Source organism: Pollicipes pollicipes, unplaced genomic scaffold (genome assembly GCF_011947565.3).
Source record: "Pollicipes pollicipes isolate AB1234 unplaced genomic scaffold, Ppol_2.1 Scaffold_4881;HRSCAF=5763_pilon_pilon_pilon, whole genome shotgun sequence".
Lineage (NCBI taxonomy): Eukaryota > Metazoa > Arthropoda > Thecostraca > Pollicipedomorpha > Pollicipedidae > Pollicipes > Pollicipes pollicipes.
This window is the reverse complement of record NW_023596576.1, coordinates 17,501,552-17,517,667: the sequence shown is the minus strand read 5'-3', so window position 1 is coordinate 17,517,667 and position 16,116 is coordinate 17,501,552. Positions and strand designations below refer to the sequence as shown.

The 16,116-nt window shown below is 56.9% G+C and overlaps 1 protein-coding gene across 1 annotated transcript in view; it reads left to right on the top strand.

The window, feature by feature from the left end:
* Positions 1 to 3,169: 3,169 nt before the first annotated feature.
* LOC119100057 (protein FAM102A) overlaps positions 3,170 to 16,116 on the top strand; it is a 22,964-nt gene continuing 10,017 nt past the window's right edge. The window contains exons 1-3 of the mRNA XM_037223171.1: positions 3,170 to 3,296; positions 4,151 to 4,358; positions 8,011 to 8,131. Of these exons, the coding sequence (XP_037079066.1) occupies positions 4,213 to 4,358; positions 8,011 to 8,131 (267 nt within the window). The 5' untranslated portion in view covers positions 3,170 to 3,296; positions 4,151 to 4,212. The remainder of the gene's footprint in view (positions 3,297 to 4,150; positions 4,359 to 8,010; positions 8,132 to 16,116) is intronic.

Genomic DNA, 16,116 nt, shown 5'->3' with positions numbered 1-16,116 from the left:
GTTTAGGGGTCTCTTGGCCCGAGCTTTGTGCGGCCTATTCACCTGGGCTGGGGTCGTCGCTCGATTTTCCCAGAGTTTTTCCTCACTTTCTGAATCTATTGGTTTCTAGAATCAGAGCCCGCACTGAACACTGATTGCTATTTGAACACTGATCGAACACTGATTGACGAATACAAAATATGGTTCCCTCCCTCCCCTCCCCCACCCGATCGTGAAACTCCCAGTTGACGCAGAATTTTGCGATGAAGGCTTGATGTATCATACATGTTCGACTTGGTTCATCGTGCCCTTGAACATCACGTGACACGTGGCCTTTCGAGTAAAGGGCGCCCAAATTTTAATGTGCTAAAGGGCCTACTTAGAACTTTCTGGATAGAACTTCAATTCCAGAGGCATGAGCCAAAAGTGAGAGGGAAAGGTACATCCTTTCATGTCTTGTCATCACATTTTGTACAGAGTGCCAACTCTAACGAGCTGTGTTTTTCATGAACTGGCTCCGCATGCTATGCATAGGTGGCCTTGGGTTCGGAGTAACTGCTAAGCATAGCTTGTTGCAAGTACCCTGAACCTATTACCCAGGTCGTGCCGTCCAGTTCAGCAGAAAATTTGGCCTCCGCATTTTTGCCAGACAGTAAACGCCGAGAGTTTTGTACGCCGGACAATGACGCGGCGCGGCCGTCCCACGCCTGGGCTGACCCTCATTGGCCAGTTGCCAGCTGGACTTTCCATTTCAGTCGGGTGCAGTAATGCGCCTGCTCTGGGACTCGTAACCAGTGCCGTTGGATTTCGAGTCCGATACATTTCCCCTGCTTCATGAATACAGCAATTCTCGTGGCTGGTTTGTTGCCGATCTTCGCCCCCTACTCGGCCCACGTCAGTTTACAGACGAAAAGGCGCAAATGCGAAAACATTACATTATCGAGCAGTAACAATTTTAAGAAGACAGTTACACATAGGGCTACCTGCTGCTTACGTCTCTCTTTAATTCGTTTCGCCGATGATTTGGTTGGCAGCTCCCACTGCGACTCGCGGCTAAATTGCAAAGCAATATCCATTCTATCGTGATTCAATGAGCACGGGGTCGATTCTGAAGTCACCCCGGCTTTACCCGAGGTAATAATTCTGAAGTCACCCCGGCCTTACCCGAGGTAGTAATTCTGAAGTCACCCCGGCCTTACCCGAGGAAGTAATTCTGAAGTCATCCCGGCTTTACCCGAGGTAGTAATTCTGAAGTCACCCCGGCTTTACCCGAGGTAGTAATTCTGAAGTCACCCCGGCTTTACCCGAGGTAGTAATTCTGAAGTCACCCGGCTTTACCCGAGGTAGTAATTCTGAGGTCACCCCGGCTTTACCCGAGGAAGTAATTCTGAAGTCACCCCGGCTTAACCCGAGGAAGTAATTCTGAAGTCACCCCGGCTTTAACCGAGGAAGTAATTCTGAAGTCACTCGGCTTTACCCGAAGTAGTAATTCTGAAGTCACCCCGGCTTTACCCGAGGTAGTAATTCTGAAGTCACCACGGCTTTACCCGAGGTAGTAAAGTACAAGTCTGTCACGTATGTAGATGACTACCCGACCGGTGACCGCTCTAGCAACGATGGATACTCGGAGGACACGTAGGGCATGCTAGATATTTTGCCTAATTTTCTCTATATGATGCCACAGGGTTAATGTTCCAGCTTTTCCTCGATGGACCGAGTGACTACCTTCTCTATCCTCCATCACACACTTGCACGGCCCATGTTCGTAGGCGTGCAGCCGGGATTTTGTTAAGGAGGTCCCAGCACTGCGATCTCCCGTACGTGCCCTGACCGCTTATTTGTTAACTCATTGCATACATCCATGAAATGCAATTTTAGCGTCAATATCAGGATCATGTGTAGACCGCCAAATTTACACTAATTTTTGGCAAAGGTATTTTGGGGATCAGGCATTGACCTACTTATGCTGACGTTGTTAAGGCTGCCAACTATTTTCAAGCGTTGAAAAATTTTGCCTTTGTTATTCAAGGGCGTCAAAACTCATTTTCACCAGCAGTTCAATGATACACTTACTAATGTACCGATCCATAGCACCAACAGCCTACGTAAGATTTCCAAATAAGAAGGGGTCCTCGTGAGGGACCCTGGGCGCCCGCTCCCTTTGGTTGTACCCCTGCATATCGGTACTATATCGGTAATATGTGCATATCGGTACTGCATATCGGTACCATGTGGCGGCAAGCGAGATCCGAAACTGTGGGACTGGGAGGCGACGTTGAACAGTAAACCCGGCCGCGTTTTGCTATGCTCAACCATCGGCAACGCTGTCGCTTGACCCAACGTGAACAAGGCGATCGAAGGCAGCAGTTCCGCGCTATAAGGAGTCAAAGTGACCTAAGTGACATAAACAGCCATTTATTAGCTCTGCAAAAGCCGACCCGCGTCGGACTTGAGCTATTCAGTTCAGTGACAATAGATGTGTCCGCGTTGTTGACCTGGGAGGGAAAGTCATGCACGCAGCCTTTCGGTAAGCCGTTTTGCATGAACGGGGGAAGCATTGATCTCCATGGGGCCTGGATTCCAATGCACTTTGGGCTGTTCGACCAACGTTTGCGATATGACTTTCTGCAATGCCGACAAAATATATCTAGATTCCAATAACATGCCTCGCTCAGTTGCAACCATTTTAGACGCGCCGGAAGGCGCTCATCTGTGCAGCATTGACGTCACCGCACGCCTCGTCCACGAGCCGAGCCATGAGCCCACGAGTCGCTGGTGTCCAATGTTGGACCATCACAAGGTCAGTACATCGCCAGTGAGCAAAATGTCCCAGTTGCAGCGCGGGCGGACCTTATGGAGCCAACAGAGCGGTTGGGATTTGACCCTTGTTAGCCCAGCGCGACGTGCCGCTTGCCAGGTATATGGTCCAGCTCAGTGATCACGTACACCGGCAGTGAGTGATGGGTCAGTGGTTGTATGCAATTGCAAAGCGCATAGGTCGGTGCCGTCACCAGTGGGTAAAGGGGAACCATGCCACTGGTGGCGATGTCGACTATAGCTTCTAAGCTTCATGTGTCCATTACTTTGATCCCCATATATCTTAAGATATTCTAAAAAGTCTCTGGAATATGGTAGCAGTAGAGTCGTTGTCACCCAAGGTCATCTTGTTCATTCGGTAGCCAAGCTGTGTGTTTACGTCGGAGTTGGCGCCTGTTCGTGGTGGTGTGGGTGCGTTGCCGAGCCAGTGAGCGAAGAAAAGTAGCGTTTACCGCGCTCGTATCGTGTGGATGTTGGTCTAAACAAGTGTTGCGGTGCAGGTATGATTAGTGTGCTCAAATGACTGTATGTTGTTACAGAGTATGCTGCCATTCGTGACTTAGGTGGAGTGTCATAAATTTTGTAAACGCTTTGGGTTCAGCTTAAAACATATATCACCTGAATTCATTGTAAGCTCTAACCTGCTTCGCGTAATACATATTTTGACAATTTATTGGCTGAAGCATTGCGCCCTACTGTTGGGTTTGTGGCTTTGTAAGTACTTGGTTGAATTTGTCAGTGATTTTTCTTTAGATTGCGTCCACCTGCCAAGGCTTGTGAACATTGGGGGCTTTATCTCTACATCATGATAGGTTTTGCAAAGTAACTGCCTACTAATATACATACTAGCTGTCCAGGACTTCCTGAAGGTTTGTAGGTGCTTGAGAGCTGCATGAATACTTTTATCACCTCCACACCTATTTTGTTCAATTCTTACCATTTAATATAATGCAGAGCAGTGGCATCACCTAGCCAGACATGATATACCAACATAACATCAACTTGGTGTCTACCTGGTGCATACCTTTTTCTCATGGGGAGAGGGTCAAGATCACTGAGCCTTTTGTATCAAGGAAACATTGGCACAAATAGAATATGTGCATACTATCAATAATCATCATCCTGTTCCACTGTTATGTGAGACCTAAAATTTACCATCACCTTATTTCTAATGCATTTGTGGTGCCCAAATGCATTTTGTCATAGCTGATGTCAGGATTTGTTCCTTGCACATCTCATTTTATGCAACATTGCCATTGCTGTAAAGCAGTAGCATTCATTAAGATTACTGCTGACCTGGGTGTGTTATCACATTTTCTTATGTGTTTTGTTGCTGATCAACCATTTTTTTCAGCTTATGTGTCAGTGTAGCTGAAGAAAACAAGTGTTTGATATTGGCCCAGCTGTAGAGTAGCTATGAATATAATGACAAAAAAGAAGAAGTACAAATTTCAGGTGGATCTTGAGGTAGAGGAATTGACTTCAGTTTCCTTTGTGAGTGCTGTGCTATTCTGCAAGGTGCACCTATTGGATGGAGGCAAATTTATGGACTGCTCATCAAGGTAAGTAATCATACCCATTTTTCTTAGTAGTAGCACATTTATCTAGTGATTGATTGATATCTTGAGATTGGGGATCCAGGTGCATGAAAAGATAGCATAGATAGAAGAGAGACAAAATAATGTATGTTATAGCACAATATGTGAGTCAAAACTGAGGAGGTTATTAAGATGGCGTGCTACACAAAACGCTCTATGTCTCACAATTTTAGAGGCAAGCATGATGAATATGCTAAAATTCACCTGCCTGATATCACACACAGATTCCCCAGACAAGGCATGCTCCTGCCCACCAGTGGTGTCGGACCTATCAGCTGGGCAACCGTGGAATTGTCTTTTGCCCAATCTCTCCACGCCACGTCAGCGTGGAAAGACCCTAGTATTTTCCGGTGCCTGGATATCTGCGGGGGTCCGCCGGTACTGGCCCCGGTCATGCCGGCCCTAGCCGAGGTCGCGTGAGAGGCCTCCTGTCCTGTGCGTGACCAGGTGGCCAGAACGGACGGCTGGGCTGCGACTGAATGGCGGGGTCAGATGGCTGTCCGATGCTAGGTCAGATGGCCGTCGAATGCTAGGACGAACGGCCGTCGAATGCTAGATTGGACGGCTGCTGGGTGCTAGCTCGGACGACTGTAGAGCTGCGTGACGGCTGGGCTGGAAGGCCGTTCTGCAGGCGAGTGGCCAGGGCGGACTGCCATGCCGCAGTCGGATGGTTAGGTCGGACGCGTGCACTGCGCCGGGGAGGCTGGGCCGGTGAACCGAGTCAATGTCGAATGAATAGGCGGTACGGTTGCTCCGCGACCGAATGTCGAGGTCGGACAGCTGATCGGCAGCCGGGTGACTGGGTCGGAGCGCTGATACAGCCGGGTGGCTGGGTCGGAGCGCTGATACAGCCGGGTGGCTGGGTCGGAGCGCTGATACAGCCGGGTGGCTAGGTCGCAGCGCTGATACAGCCAGGTGGCCAGGTCCGGAAACCGTACCGAAGTCAGTTGGCTTGTGGTAGGAACGGCAAGAACAGGTGGCGCGCAGCTCGTGGTCCGCGGCTTACGCCTGCTGGGTGTCCGGGGCCGGGGCCGCCTGGGAGTGGGGACCTCGGCGAAGCGGCTGGGCCGGCAGCGCGGCCGGGCGCGTGACGACGCCGACCGCTAAGCCGGCTGCCGTCCTGGCCGCTCGTGACCAGACCTGCGCCCGTCGCCCCCGCCCAGGCACGGACTAGGCCCAGCCGGCTGACCGCAGCCGTGAGCCTCCCGGCCTCTGTCGAAACCGCCCGGCCTCCAGTTCGCGGAAGGCCTTGGGCGTGGGCTGGTGGGATGCGGCGCTGGTGAGCCTGGTGGCTCTGCGGTGCCTGCGCGTGCCCTTGCCGGGGGAGTGAGGGGGGGGGGGGGGGCTCCGGTGACGGGGTCACGTCATACCGCCGCGCCGGGCACGTCGGGGCCCGCTGTGGGCTGTTGCAGCCTGACATCGCCAATCCGGTGTTGATCGGGTTCGGCAAGCGACCTTGTCAAGGCGGACTTTCATATCGCATCGGTCGCTGCGATACATTATGCAAGGCCGGCATGGCGACCGAGGCCGCGACCAGTTATCCACCAGCAGCTGCTGTTGTCACGAGTGCAGCCGTCGGTCGTGCCTGTAGTGCCCACAGCACGACGGAGTGCTGGGTCCGCGACTTTTGCCGGTGACAGTCATGTTCTTCAGTCGAATTTTTAGGTCGCACTGTAAAAGTTGCGGTTTTATCGCATGCCGTCTGAAGCCGACGCAGGTTTTTTGAAATATGATTGTCAGCGTTGCATTTTTAATTGGTGTTTGGTTTGAAGCTGTAGCTGATGGATCTGGAAGCTGTATCTTCCTCTCTGAGCGGACAGTAGGATTGAGACCAAACTTAAACACGTAAGCTGCTAATTTCAGCTAAGCGCCCCGCATGTCAAGTCCAAGAACAACTATGCTGGATGCAACCCAGTCCGCAGATAACCGTGAGCTCGGCATCGCGGTCGGTGCAGCGCTACTGTAGGGCTGCGGAGACAGTCCTCAGATAACCGTGAGCTCGGCATCGCGGTCGATGCAGCGCTACTGTAGGGCTGCAGATACAGTCCTCAGATAACCGTGAGCTCGGCATCGCGGTCGATGCAGCGCTACTGTAGGGCTGCAGAGACAGTCCTCAGATAAGCCGTGAGCTCGGCATCGCGGTCGATGCAGCGCTGCTGTAGGGCTGCAGAGACAGTCCGCAGAGTGAGCTCGGCATCCCGGTCGATGCAACGCTACTGTAGGGCTGCAGAGACAGTCCGCAGATAACCGTGAGCTCGGCATCGCGGTCGGTGCAGCGCTACTGTGGGGCTTGCAGAGACAGTCCGCAGATAACCGTGAGGCTCGGCATCGCGCGGTCGGTGCAGCGCTAACTGTAGGGCCGCAGAGACAGTCCGCAGATAACCGTGAGCTCGGCATCGCGGTCGATGCAGCGCTACTGTTAGGGCTGCAGATACAGTCCTCAAGATAACCGTGAGCTCGGCATCGCGGTCGATGCAGCGCTACTGTAGGGCTGCAGAGACATCCTCAGATAACCGTGAGCTCGGCATCGCGGTCGGTTGCAGCGCTACTGTAGGGCGCAGAGACAGTCCGCATAGTGAGCTCGGCATCGCGGCGGTGGCAGCGCTACTGTAGGGCTGCAGAGACAGGTTCTGCTGGCGAGCTTGGTCGACCGGCACGGCCCTGTGCGCGGCCACGGCGAGTGCAGCGCGGCCGGCGCCAGCTGACAGCCCGTGTGCGAGAGCGCTCGTCAGTGCACGGGCGGGCACGAGGCCGAGGACGTGTTTTGTCGGGGCGGGCGTGGCGGCGGCGCTGCCGGCGTGACGCGAGCGGGTCCCTCGACCGGCCGACCTTCGTCGACCGCAAGGTCAGCTCGCCTGGTGATCCGGGATCGGCGGCCGGACGATGGCAGGTGTCCACTGCCGCCGCCGCCGCCGCCGCTGCCGCCGACGCGGCACGGCCAGTTGGACCGCCGATTGACACCAGGCGGTCAGTGGGACTGTCCACTGTCGCCGGCCGGCCGGCGCGCCGCTGCTGGCGGCCGGCTGTGTCCGGCATCTGTTGTCGCCGTCGGCAGCCGCCCGGCAGCGTGGGCGCCCGCCATCCGGCCTGGCGCGATGGGGCCGTGCCGACGCGCGCCGCGCTGCCCGGACCCTTCAGCGCGCCCCGCTACCGGCACCGGTTGGGGGTGGGGAGGTGGGGGTCGATCGGATGTCCGGCCCACGCAGCGGCGCGCCGCACCGAGCCGCGCTGCTCGGGCCGGCTGCCAGTACCGCCACGTCACTGAGCCGCGTGGGACGCGGCCAACCGGTCTAAGCAGCAGCCGTAAACTAGTCAGTGGGCGGGAGGGAAGGGCAGATGTGATATAGATATGGTGGAAGATAATGTGGCGAGTATGCCACACCGTTCTTGGGGCGTGGAGCATTCAGTGAGGCAACCAGAGCCCAGGGGCCCTACCACGGGATGACGAGGTAACTCGTCCGGTGGCGATCACACGTCCCCAGCGCCGCCGTGGGCGACCCGTCTCCTCGCTGTCTGCTTACTTGGGTGGCCAGCGTCGCATCTCAACGCCGCTTCGCCACCGTACCCGTTCTCACCGTACCGTCGCCGCTAACCGCTCACCACGGCTCCATTTCAGGGAGGAGGTGCGTGATCACACGGTGAAGTGGAACGCCAAGATGTCGTTCTGCGCCAAGATGACGGCGCCGACGAGCACTGGCGTGCTGGACTCCTGCCTCTGTCGAGTGTCCGTCAGAAAGGTCAGTCTCGTGCTGGATGCCTGCCTCTGTTGAGTGTCCGTCAGAAAGGTCAGTCTCGTGCTGGACGCCTGCCTCTGTCGAGTGTCCGTCAGGAAGGTCAGTCTCGTGCTGGACTCCTGCCTCTGTCGAGTGTCCGTCAGGGAGGTCAGTCTCGTGCTGGACGCCTGCCCTGTCGAGTGTCCGTCAGGAAGGTCAGTTTCGCGCTGGACTCCTGCCTCTGTCGAGTGTCCGTCAGAAAGGTCTCTCGTGCTGGACGCCTGCCCCTGTCGAGTGTCCGTCAGGAAGGTCAGTCTCGTGCTGGACTCCTGCCTCTGTCGAGTGTCCGTCAGAAAGATCAGTCTCGTGCTGGACTCCTGCCTCTGTCGAGTGTCCGTCAGGAAGGTCAGTCTCGTGCTGGACTCCTGCCTCTGTCGAGTATCCGTCAGAAAGATCAGTCTCGTGCTGGACTCCTGCCTCTGTCGAGTGTCCGTCAGGAAGGTCAGTCTCGTGCTGGACTCCCGCCTCTGTCGAGTGTCCGTCAGGAAGGTCAGCCTCCCGGTTCCGCGTGTCCGCATCATGCGGGACTGTCGCAACGGACGCTGCTATACACTGGATCTATGTGCAGGCTGTTTCGTATTCCCCATCAAAAAGTCAGTATAGCCGTTGATTCTGGATGCATGTGTTCGTATCTCATTGCCAAATCGACAGCGTTGTGCAAGCTTTTGTTATTCAGATATTCATGTTCAATCTGGGAATCGGCAGCATTGAAGGCTGTCACGACCAGTCGAATTTGCGGCTTAAAATGCATGAGCGTGCATACGTTATTTCATCTTATATGTCGGTGGAGCGCGAACAGAAGCTGCCATGTTAGAAACAATGAAACAAATTGAACACTGTCTGACCCAATGAATCGATAACGTTTGTAGCCGATGTGACGTCATCGATGTGGGCGGAATAGATATGGTGTGTTTACCGCCGCGGAAGACGGCAAATAGAACTGAAGTGATAACTGAGCCTGAGCAAACGTCCGTGCTCCGGGCTGACAAACAGTTTGTGATTGCGGTTTGAATGGGCTAATTGTTCGAGATTTCCAGCCTCAAGCTGGCTTGAAGGATATCTCTTAGCAATGAAACGTCATGTGAGATTGTTCATAATACCAGAGGTAAAACGACGGACAACTGGCATGGCGTCCTTTGGGCACCTCTCGGACTAGGCTCGTGCGATTGGATTTTCAATAAAAGTGACATGACTGTGGTTGCGCGTACGCTCATGTTCGGTAAATGTCATTAAGTTTTTCGTCTGCCCTCCGCCAGACAGCCAGCCGCTTACATTGGCGTGCTGAACAGCTATCGGAATGAAAATGCTTTTCCGCTACGTTCTGCCACATGGTTGCTCAGTAGCGCTGCGAAGAGCACCTCGATATACTTTTCAGATGCCGTTGGCCACTATAAGTGTAGGAACGCTATCCGACTTACGTGAGCCCCGGTGAGCCTCCTCTCTCGGGCGGGAGGCCGGGTCGATCGCTGTGCGCGCGGCCCGTGCCGCTCCCCGATTACACCACGGTGTGACGTCACATGCCACGTCAGGTGGGGATGACGTCACCGGGCGGGAGGCCGCCACCTGGGCTGGCCGCTGCCGGGCTCGTGGAAATCCGGACCCCGCCGGCAGTCACGTCACGCCGACCTCCGGCTGGGCCGCTGGAGCGGGAGGGCAGGGGGGGGGGGGACGGGTACAGAGGACCGACCCGGAGGGCGTGTGGCTAGGCTGCTGGTGGTCATCGTGAGTCAGGGTTTCAGCTTGGCTAGTCCGGTGACTTGGATATGCATTGTAACGCACTGTTATAGCTTGTTTGCCCGTGGGTGAGGGCGGGGAAGCCTTGTCTGGCCAAACCCACACCAAAACTAGGCCTACTCACGAGGACTACGCTGAAATAGCACTTCATTCCAAAATGATGGAGGCGACCTGCGTGTTTTTGTGTGCAGGGACTGAGTCGGGGACTGCTGGAACTGCAGCCCGCCAGCTATAGAGAGCAGCCGGCTCGTCATTCTGACAACCTTTAATGACTGACAGTCTACGTTAGCAGTCCGACCGATCCTCGGTTACGGCGCTTCGTTGGGGTTTATATTTAAATTTACACCGTCCTGCGCGATGGGCAGGATCGCCGTCATTTCGCCTAAAAGTTGCATTGTGGCTGTTTCATCATATTCATCACAGGTTTATAATTTCGCACGTGACAAGTGCATGGCCAGCAGACGCACGTTCGTAATTGGTGGCACCCAGCGCAGGACACTAGGTGCCGCCTGTCGTCGATAGCCGCTGTGTAGATGGGGGAGGGGGGGGGGGGGGGGGGCTCTGTGCCTTGCCCAAGTCAGGGCAGTCCGCAGCAGCGGTGCCGGTAGGGTTTTGCGACCCGCCGTCGGTCGAGCGGCGCGAACAGCAGCCACCGCCGCGCCGGCCGGCCGACCGTCTGCCAGCGTGGCCGGGCCCGCCGCCGCCGGCCGGCGGCGTCGGGACGCGGTCACGGCATTGGGACGCGGTCGGGACGCGGTCACGGCAGATGGCCGCGCCAGCCGAGTGCGTACCGCGCGGTGCCGTCTCAGGGGCCGCCTCTGTGCAGGAGGCATCTCGCCTCCACAAAAGGCGCCGCGTCGCTACAACAGCCGGTGCCCCTCTACAAAAGGCCCGGCCCGGCGCAGAAGGCGCACTATCCGCCCGCCAGACCGGCGCCGCGCCGGTGGTCGGCCTGTGTCGCGATTTCTCGCGATACGGCCTACTCCGCCGGCGGCCGAGGCGGCCGGCACCCCGCCCGCCTCAAGCGCCGTGGCACGCTTGGACTGGCTGCAGCGCCTTGTCGCGCTCGGACTGGCTGCAGCGCCTTGTCGCGCTCGAATTGGCTGCAGCGCCTTGTGGCACTCGGACTGGCTGCAGCGCCTTGTCGCGCTCGGACTGGCCGCAGCGCCTTGTCGCGCTCGGACTGGCTGCAGCGCCTTGTCGCGCTCGGACTGGCTGCAGCGCCTTGTCGCGCTCGGATTGGCTGCAGCGCCCTGTCGCGCTTGGACTGGCTGCAGCGCCTTGTCGCGCTCGGACGGATGGCGCTGACCCAACCGTGCAGCCCGCCCACGGCCGGGCAGGAAGCACAACCGGCCGCTCGGCCTGGAGATCGGACGACGCGGAAATCCGGCGATAGAGCGGGTCGTGCGCGCTGGGTTCGGGCGAGCTATCGATGTCAGCATTGTTAGCGCAGGTACACGACGCAAGCAGCAGGGACGCGCTGTACTGCGGGGAGCTTGGCGCGGTCAGTCTCTCGGCCAGCCAGTGTAAGGACGCTCCCGTAAACCAGCGACAGGTGCGTTCCACGATTCGAGACTGCCCTCCCCCCCCCCCCCCCCACTCCCGACGCGCGTTAGGTTCTGGTATGTCCGGTGCGCTGCGCTACACCGGGCTTCAGTGTCGGCCGGCACGCGCAGCTCCGCCGGGCGGGAGGGCCGACCAGATGTGGCGGCCGCATCGAGCGGCGGACGCGGGCCGCCCGGCCGGCCCCGGGTGCCAGGCGCCGCGGGGCCGGACGCCGAGCGAGGACACGGGACGGTGGCCGCTCCGGTCAGCTGTCGACGCCGCCCGCCGCGTCCCGGCACAGCGGACGGAGCGCGCCGGCCGGACGGCACCGCCGGCTGCGGTCGAGAGTCGCATTGTCGTCGGCGGCCCGGTAATCGGCGCCGGCCGTCCGCCGCGTGCCGACCGCGCCCGTGGGAATGCGAACGGCGCGTGTCGTCTCGGCGGGAGGCGGGCGCGCCTCTAACGGTGCCGGCGGCGCCGCGGCGCCGCGGCCTTGCCACGGCCGCCGCCCGCCGCCCGCCGCCGCCGCCGCCGGCGAGGCGACGGACCGCGCCGCGCGGCGCCTCGTCCACCGCAGCTGAGCGGCTCACCGGAGATGCAGGTGGCGATCTGACGTCGTCAGCCGGCCGGTCTGGGCGAGCCGTGTCCGGCTGGGGTGTGGCCTATCGGGGCTCACACGTGTTGCATGCTGATGAAGTGACCGTTCGATTTCTTTTTGGGGTGGCTCAAGCACGAACGTAAACGAACGGAACAGGTTTATCCTTATCGCATGGGCTGTCACTGGGCGTCAGAAAAAGACATTGTTTTCTTTACGGCACGTCGAATGTTGTTCGTTGTTTTGCTCTAACCTTGTTGGTATACTTATCCTCTGGAGTTCATAAAAGCCGTTGCATAGCTTTACGGTCTCCGTTATATGACATCATTTTTTTTTTTGCGTGGCATTCCGGCCATAGTTCGGACCACTTGGGTGGCGAGTTCAGGGTCCACGCATAAGTTTTCTCCATGGAGGCCTTTGGTAGAAGCGTTCCTAGAACAACATTTCGAGCTGCCGAAGTTATTAAGCAAAAAGTGTAAGGAGTGGACTAAATCCATGAACATGGATGGTCTATGTATGTACACCGTGTTTTTATGTGCTTATCACGTACCGCAGGACAGCATATTTCGAATACTCGCTGCGGTTGATGATGACTTCGGGTGTTTGTCTGGAGTCGATTGCCATCATATTGCGTCAATACTCCGGCACTATGGTTAATATACCGGGAGGTATTAAGCTGCCATGCTACATGAGCCAACGATCCCATACTTTCATTGATCCAAGTCACGTCGTTCAGTGGGTTGCATGAACTGCAGCAGATGACTCACGGATGGCCAGTGAGAGTCCCGAACGTCCGCTTATGATCACCGCCGACGAATGAGGTGCGTTTACCCACGCACGCGGCCGCGCCGGTCAGCTCCGGCCTCCGCCGTTCCCGTGCCTCGCAGGGGTCCGGCGTCTCCGGCCGGCCTCCGCATGCTGCAGACACCCGCGTGCAGAGGGTTGTCGCCCCCCGTCCGGCACGTCTGCACCGCGCCGGCGGCGGAAGGACGGCGATAAGGTCGGGTGTCGGGCCGATTAGCATGCGTCGTCCCGCTCGGGCGAATTCGTTATGTCGGCGGCTGCGGCTGTTTGAAGCGGGACGAAGAGGCACTAGCGATCGGCAGTGGAGATACACGGCTAGTGCATCTCCAAGTGCTGCCAGCTATGCAGTTTCCGTGGTAAGAATGGCGCGGATTCGAAAGGTCAAACAAAAATGGCGAAGTGCATCATTTAGATTCGGAATTCTCCGAACCTGGCAGCAATCGGCGCGGCCCAGTGGCCTTCCGTAAGCGGCGGGCCGGCCGGCCGGCCGCGTCGGCTCGCGGCGGAAGCGGCGCGGCGTGGCGGGTGACTGGCCGAGGCCGGTAGACCGGTCCGGCCGCGGCGGGCCTCCTGGACAGAACGGGACGGGACGGGGCTGGTCCGCCCCGCTGGCCGTGTCGCCCTGTCCACCGACCGACCGACCGACCGGTCCGGCCAGCCCCACACTGACCGCAACCGCTCGCGACGCCGCCGGCAGACGAGTCCAATCATCCCTTCCTCCCGGGCCCAGGGAAGAACGGTGTATTTCCCCATGTCGGTGCTTGGTCCCAGTCCGTGTGCTGTGACGTCACTCATCTCTGCCGGTGGCGTCACTGGCCCGTCTGCCGGTGACGTCACTCGCTCGTCTGCCCCGTTGCGTGAGTGGGGGTGAGAGCGGCGGCAACACCGGCTGCCCTCGTGCGGTGTGCGTGACGTGAGGGGAGGTCGTGATGCGGGGCGGACCTTTCCTGAAGAGACCGGTTTGCGGGGCGCGCTGCCCGGCCTTCCCGGGAGCTGTGAGCCGCCAGCTGGGCGTCGGACGCCCTGGGACCGGCGTCACCGGTTCGAGCGGGCGCGGCGTGCTGCTGTGATGTTCCGAGCCGAGCGCGCTGCCGCGCGGTGCTCGCGCGGCCGACGCGTGTGGCTTCGCTCGCAGCGCTGCGTTTGTGGCGGGCGTCTCGGACGGCGTGTTCTCTCCTAGCCGTGCGATGAGTTCAGGGATTGGGCTTACGTTAGGCCAGGCGATGATCTCGAGGACGGCGTTCGTTTCCGGGCGTTATGTCCCGGCGTTATCCCACGGCCCGCGCTTCGCCAATGTCGCGAATTACTCTCGGGATATTACATTTGCCCTAGGAGCGCGTCTGTCCTTGGCTCTCGCGGCAGTACCGGATGTCGAGCCGAATAGGCAGCATCAGATGACCTTGCCTTCCATACGTGCCGTTGGGATAAGGTCTCGGCAGGCTGGGGGCGTGGAAAAATCCGCCGACTTCCGATAAACGTCGATGAAGATTGTGCCGATTCCGTGTAGTCCTGACAGGGAGCGTGGCAGGTCTCGCGAATCTGCGCTCATTTGTCTCTCCCGTGCTATGCGCGACCACTGAAACGCTTGCGTTGGAACTAAGGACGGATCAGTTGCGTGGCACATTGGGCTGTGTCGGAGGCTACCTGTAACAAACTGCACCGCTACCTGTGCCCTTAACAACAAGTAACAGCCACCTATTCCCCGTTGCATTGCGTTATGATAGGTGTGGTTGTGACCACACCAAGTTTACGTAGCAAAGTTTGTTTGCAACATTTCTCCTCTAAAAGGGGATATTAGTGGCAGTCGTGTCACTAATTTGTTATCGACCACGTGACCGTGTCTGTCCACCCGTGGCTGATGTGTGGTTTCCTTTCTTGGCATTGGCTGCATGCAATTAGTGGCCTTGCGTGCATTCGGGCGTTTGAGAAGCGTGCCTAAAACTAAAAGCCTTCTGGTTCGATTAATGGTGCATGATGAATATTGATCCACCTCTTCAACAGCAGATCTGCGTGATCAGTTGATTCCGATGCGTAGTTCTCTCCGTGTTCTCCTTCGCGACCGTTTTGCATTGTCTGCGTGTTTTAGGTGGTCCGTTACAAGGCAATGTTTCTGCCATCACCGTAGTGAAGCAACTCGCGATACCACCGTCGTGATGCCAATATAACAATGGTGGCCGTTATCATGACATTGGACGATTAGGCAGCCAGCAATGCATGCTTTCAGTTGGCACGCGAACCAAGTGAAAGTGATAGTTTTTCCTGTGATTGCCCGGGCGGCTGTGCAGCACTGTGTTGCTGACGTTTACCATTGCAGCTCATGTCCAGCCCTGGGCAGGCGCCAAGATGCTATCGGCCACCTGTCTGTAGACAGTGGGGGCATACCTTGGTCTTCCTTTTCGGTGCATAGATAGCATAGTACCTGCGCTAGGTGCAGTATCTGGGCCCGTTGGTGTGCTGTAGGAGTTGTTGGCCGAAATAATGGGACTGGCATATAGGGAGTTCAGGCAAGGTAAGTAATAGACCAAGCTCATATCAGCGTGGTATCAACAAATCTTTTTCATGCTGGTGGGTAAAACGTCGCGTTAATTTTGTTTTCCCGATGTGACGTGCTAATGTCCCGTCATTGGCATCACTGTTCATAAACGAATGATACGGGTAATTATACCAAGGATAATTCGGTGCCGCTAGCACTTGTGTGTTTAGTCGTTGTTAAAGGGACTGTGCCTGGCAGCAGTTCTCCGAATTCTTTCTTTCCTAGAACGTGGAGCTTCGGATTCTGAAAAGTATCTTTAACCCCAACTGATGCGGGATTACGGAAATATTGCCGCTTTGGTAATTCTGTTCAGCTTACGCCCCGACCATGGACTTAAGTACGCCGTATTGGAAAGTACCGCTATCTTCCCACATGCAAAAGAACGGTAACATTGCTGATTTGGTAACGTTTCGTTCACCGGACGCCGCTGCGACTATGGCCACGCGCGCTACCACATTGGAAAGTACCGCTAACATCCCTAGCCACAAGTGTGCTGAAACCAAAACTTTACAGAATCGTCGCAGCAGGATGCACAAACTTACAACCAAGATATCAAATGGGTCCGGAGAGGCCCGTTATTCCCATCTGTTCAACTCATATCAGATTGCTCAGTGGTCAAGTCCTTGAATCAACGCGGTTGCAAGCTTTTCTCTCGAATGTATTCGTTGTCTGTGCGTGCGAAAATAAAATGTTGTTATATTGATACATTGTAAGTAGTTTATTACGGCTTGTGTTTAT